Source organism: Salvelinus sp. IW2-2015, unplaced genomic scaffold (assembly GCF_002910315.2).
Source record: "Salvelinus sp. IW2-2015 unplaced genomic scaffold, ASM291031v2 Un_scaffold2775, whole genome shotgun sequence".
Lineage (NCBI taxonomy): Eukaryota > Metazoa > Chordata > Actinopteri > Salmoniformes > Salmonidae > Salvelinus > Salvelinus sp. IW2-2015.
Genome location: NW_019944077.1, coordinates 211131 through 216533, shown reverse-complemented (window position 1 = coordinate 216533; position 5403 = coordinate 211131). Strand labels below are relative to the sequence as shown.

Here is a 5403-nt window from a genome sequence, read left to right as displayed (position 1 = left end):
CTGAACTGACCTGACCCCAACCCTCCTCTTCCCACAACACTAGCTAGCAAGGTTATTTGCTACCATTCAGACAGCGAAGAAAGTAGGGAAGACCCTCTTCAGAAAATGGCTCTTTGAGTAGAAAGAGTGTTTTTTCCCAAAATAATTCTACCTGGAACCAAAAATAATCATTTTCCAAATGGGTTTTTACCTGGAACCAAAAGTGTTCTACCTGGAACCGAAAATTATTATTTAAAAGGTTCTCCTATGGGGACAGCCGAATAACCTTTTAGGTTCTAGATGCACCTTTTTTTTCTAAAGAGTGTAGGAAGAAATAGAAGTGTGAGTGTAAGTGCCAGAACAGTGTGCCTCACCACCAGGACCTCCTTGTTGCCCTTCCAGACGGTGTGGTCGTTGACCATGCTGACGATGGCCACGCAGGTTACAGCGGATGCCGAAGGAGATGCAGAAGCCCAGGCCTGAGAGGATGGCGATGATGTAGCGACGGGAAGGCCGAAGCAGGTGCAGTCACCACTGGCATCTCCTTCTCCTCCACAAGCTCTGGGCGGCCCTCGGCCGAAAGCTCGATGGTCTCGCCATTGGGCTGACGCTTTTCTAGGATTCTGGTGAAGAGCAGAGGGAGAGGGAGGGACAAAGTTAGTAGTAATAATAATAATTACACATGGTATTTATGTAGCGCTTTTCAAGGACCCAATGTCGCTGTACAATTTTATAAAATAAAAACAAGAAACTGAAACCTAGTAAGAATTGAATAGTGTTAGATTTGAACCCTGTGGTGCTCCGGTGTGGCTCAGTTGGAAGAAGGAGCATTGTGCTAAAACACAGCAAGGTCCTGGGTTAATTCCCATATCATTAAAAAATAAAAAACTTTATTTAACTAGGCAAGTCAGTTAAGACAAATTCTTATTTATAGTGACAGCCGAGAACAGTAGTTAATTGCCTAGTTCAGGGGCAGAACGACAGATTTTTACCTTGTCAGCTCAGGGATTCGATCTAAAAACCTTATGGTTACTGACCCAACGCTCTAACTACTAGGCTACCTGCCTTAAACCACTAGGCTACCTGCCTTTAACCACTAGGCTACCTGCCTTTACACTAGCCTACCTGCCTTTAACCTAGGCTACCTGCCTCCCTGAATCACATAGTATACTTCAAATGAATGCACTCGCTGTACTGTAAGTCTCCTTGGGTGAAGGCGTCTGTTAGTGTCATGTAGTGTTAGTAAGCAGGGAGAATGTGGACCAATGCAACAGCCAAGTCAAATGTCCATTGATGTGTCGAAAGGACACCTTACTTTCCATTGATGTGTCGAAAGGACACCTTTAATTTCCATTGATGTGTCGAAAGGACACCTTTACTTTCCATTGATGTGTCGAAAGGACACCTTTAATTTCCATTGATGTGTCGAAAGGACACCTTTAAATTTCCATTGACGTGTCGAAAGGACACCTTTAATTTCCATTGATGTGTCGAAAGGACACCTTTAATTTCCATTGATGTGTCGAAAGGACACCTTTAATTTCCATTGACGTGTCGAAAGGACACCTTTAATTTCCATTGACGTGTCGAAAGGACACCTTTTGTAAACAACGTGTTTGTAATGTCGACAAGGTCAGGGTCATCTACATGTTTACCAGGGTTGGGCTCAATTCCCTTTTCAGTTCAGTCATGAATTTCAGTTTGAAGCTAGAGATGACTACATGACCATTTTTTGAAGGGCCTGGGAGGTCGTAAGCCCCGCCCGCCCCGCCCTGCCCGCGCCAGCACACAGGGTATTTCTTATAACAACCCAGCCGTGGTAAAACATGAACATCACTGATACTGTGGATAGACTGCTTCACAACCAGAAGGTTGTAGGTCCGAGTCCCGGTTGGGCTACCCCCCCCCCTGAATTCAGTACTGTGTTTTGTCAATCCACACAGACTGCATTAACATGGCCCTAGCCATGTGTACACATGGTTAAGAGATCAAGCAAACATTTCACATAGATTTTCTTTCCACAGTCTTATAGGGGTTTAATGATCAAAAAGCCTGTCTCTCCCAAGCTTGCACACACACACACACACAACACACACACACACACACACACACACACACACACACACACACACACAACACACACACACACACACACACACACACACACAACACACACACACACACCACCACCACACACACACACACACACACACACACACACACCACACACACACACACACGCATATGTTAAGGTCATCTCTGAATCAGCAACTCCCCCTATGTGGGGCATTTGTGGGAGCATCTGTTGTTTGCCTGGTCCCTAGGTGGGTGGGTACCAGCTATGGCACATTCCCCCAGTCTTCAGTCCTTCACTGTAGCCTATACCTGCTGCTGCCCTGGCACTGACCACTCTGTCACACACACACAGTCACACACACACACACTTTGGACACTAAAGCGCAGTTCAGTTCAGAGTCCAAAGCAGCCGAGTCGTGATCGTCCGGCGTCCRGTTGTTACATCAAATCAAATCAAATCACATTTAATTTGTCACATGCGCAGTGAAATGGTTATTTACAAGGCCTTAACCGACAATGCAGAACTTTCGATCTTGCTCTGCGATCACCATCTGCAGGGAACGCACAGCCCGACCATGCARCCCCCCCCAAATTCTCAACCAAAGCATCTCTGTGTACGTAGCTCCTATTCATTTCACTGTGGTGACGGTTGGAGAAATGGCTTCAGCCACGCTGAGAATTCAAAAAGCATGAAAGCCGACGGTCTAGTGTTCTAGAACTCTGCTGTGCGGACCATCACTGATAACCTCTTAGCCCTTCTGACACTGTCCACTCTGTCATACACACACTGGAACCAGCACCCAGCCACACAGAGCTGTGGTATCTAATCAAATGTGGAGCCGTGTAACCACGGTGAAGACGTAGCCTGCCATACAGAACCTTGGACCTTGATAACAAAACCACCATGCACCATTATCATTATTATTGGAGCGTGAACGCACGCAGCGGCGCGCAACATACACGCCGACACCGCCACGCACACCACTCGAACACCACACACACACACACCATTGACCACAACACACAAAAACCATCCACCCCATATGATGCGGTAAGACACAGCACCCACACACACTACTAGCACGATGACACACACACACACCACACACACACACAGGGCACACACACACCACACACACACACACACATCAATCACAGTCATCTACGCAATGGGCTCATTTCACACTATAGCTAGCATGGCAAAGAAGAGAGAGTGAGAAAGGGACAGAGAACATAATTAGAGAGAGAATGAGAGAGGGGTAGAGAGAAGTAACCGAGAGGGGTAGAGAGACGGAAAGGGTAGAGAGAGAGACCGAGAGGGGTAGAGAGAGAAAGTGAGAGAGGGGTAGAGAGAGAGACCGAGAGAGGGGTAGAGAGAGAGACCGAGAGGGGAGAGAGAGAGTTACATGTAGAGAGGGTAGAGAGAGATGAATATGAGGATCCGAGAAGGAGGGGGTAAGAGAGAGAGACCGAGAGGGGTAGAGAGAGAGACCAGAGACGGGACAGAAACAGAATTAGAGAGACAGAATGACAGAGGGGTAGAAAGATATACCAGAATGAGAGAGGGGTAGAGGAGAGAAGACAGAGAGGGACAGAGGACAGAATTATAGATGTTTTGGGTTTGTGTGTGTGTGTTGTGGTGTGTGTGTGTGTGTGTGTTGTGTGTGTGTGGTGTGTGTTGTGTGTGTGTGTATATAGGTGTGTGTGTATAGGTTTGGTTGTTTGTGTGTATATACTGTAGGTGTGTGTGTATACGGTGTGTTTGTGTGTGTGTGTGTGTGTGTGTGTATATATATCGGTGTGTGTGTGTGTATCTCCGGTGGTGTTTTGTGTGTTTTAAGTGTGTGCCTGCATGTGCATGTGTGTGTGTGTGTATACAGCGTCACACAGGAGCTTCACAGGCTGTATGGTTTTCCATGGAGGATCCAGTTAACTCAGTGAGGTCGAGAAAAGCAGACGGAAATCACTGCTAGGAGTCATTGGGTTCCAAAGAGTTGATTCATTGTGAATCAGTTCGGACTAAATTTCAAATAGAGATGTCTTAAATAGAAGAAAAGACTAATTCTTTATTCAAATAAAGTGATTTAGAGATTCCTGGAGATGATTCTTGCTTCACTCTACGCTCAAGGTTCTAAATGATATCATAACGGCATCGATAAAAGACAGTACTGGTGCTGCCCGTCTTCAATCGACCTGGGCCAAGGCTTTTCGACTCTGTCCATCACCATATTCTTATCGGCAGGACTCAGTAGCCTCGGTTTTTTCTAATGACTGCCTTGCTGGTTTTCACCAACTCTTTGCAGACGAGGTTCAAGTGCGTCAAATCGGAAGGCATGCTGTCCGGTCTCTGGCAGTCTTTATGAGGGGGTACCACAGGGTTCAATTCTCGGGCCGAACTCTTTTTCTCTGTATATATCAATTGATGTTGCTGCTTGCTGCGGGCGATTCCCTGATCCACCTCTTTTCACCGCCAAAAAAAAAAAGAACGACACCAATTCTGTATACTTCTGCCTTCTTTGACACTGGTGATAACCCAACCTCCAAAACGAGCTTCAATGCCATTCAACACTCCTTCACCGTGGCCTCCAACTGGCTCTTAAAAAAACGCTAAGTAAAAACACCAAATGCATGCTCTTTCAACGCGTTCCGGCTGCCTGCACGCCGCACGCACCGACTTGCATCAACCACCCTGGAACGGTTCTGACCTAGAATTATGTGGACATCTATAAGTACCTAGGTTGTCCTGGCTAGACTGCAACCTCTCTTCCAGACTCATATCTACACATCTCCAAATCGCAAAATCAAGATCTAGAGTTCGGCTTTCTATTTTGCACACGAAGCCTCCTTCACTCACGCCGCCAAACTTACCCTAGTGAAACTGACTATCCTACCCGATCCTCGACTTCGGCGATGTTCATGCTATCAAAAAAATGGCTTCCAATACTCTACTCAGCAAAACTGGTATGCAGTTTATCACAGTGCCATCCGTTTGTTACTAAAGCACCTTATTCGACCACCACTGCGACCTGTAAAATGCCTAGTCCGCTGGCCTCGCTACATGTTTCGCCGTCAGACCCCACTGGCTCCAGGTCATCTAAAAGGGCTATGCTAGGTAAAGTGCCGCCTTATCTCAGTTCACTGGTCAGATGGCTACACCCACCCGTAGCAAAACGCGCTCTAGCAGGTGTATCTCACTGAATCATCCTAAAGCCAAAACCTCATTTGGAGCCTTTGCCTTCCAGTTGCTCTGCTGGCCTGCGACTGGAATGATAAATGCAAAAATCTCTGAAGTTGGGAGACTTTTATCTCCCTCGAACATACTTTAAAACATCTGCTATCGCGAGCAGC

The 5403-nt window shown here is 46.6% G+C and overlaps 1 protein-coding gene across 1 annotated transcript in view; it reads right to left on the bottom strand.

Annotated features, from left to right (window-relative positions):
- LOC112074721 (uncharacterized) overlaps positions 1 to 4973 on the bottom strand; it is a 12959-nt gene extending 7986 nt beyond the window's left edge. Inside the window, exons 1-2 of the mRNA XM_070440637.1 lie at positions 4947 to 4973; positions 354 to 602 (exon numbers count right to left, since the gene is read on the bottom strand). Coding sequence (XP_070296738.1) covers positions 354 to 602; positions 4947 to 4973 — 276 coding nt within the window. The remainder of the gene's footprint in view (positions 1 to 353; positions 603 to 4946) is intronic.
- Positions 4974 to 5403: the final 430 nt, after the last annotated feature.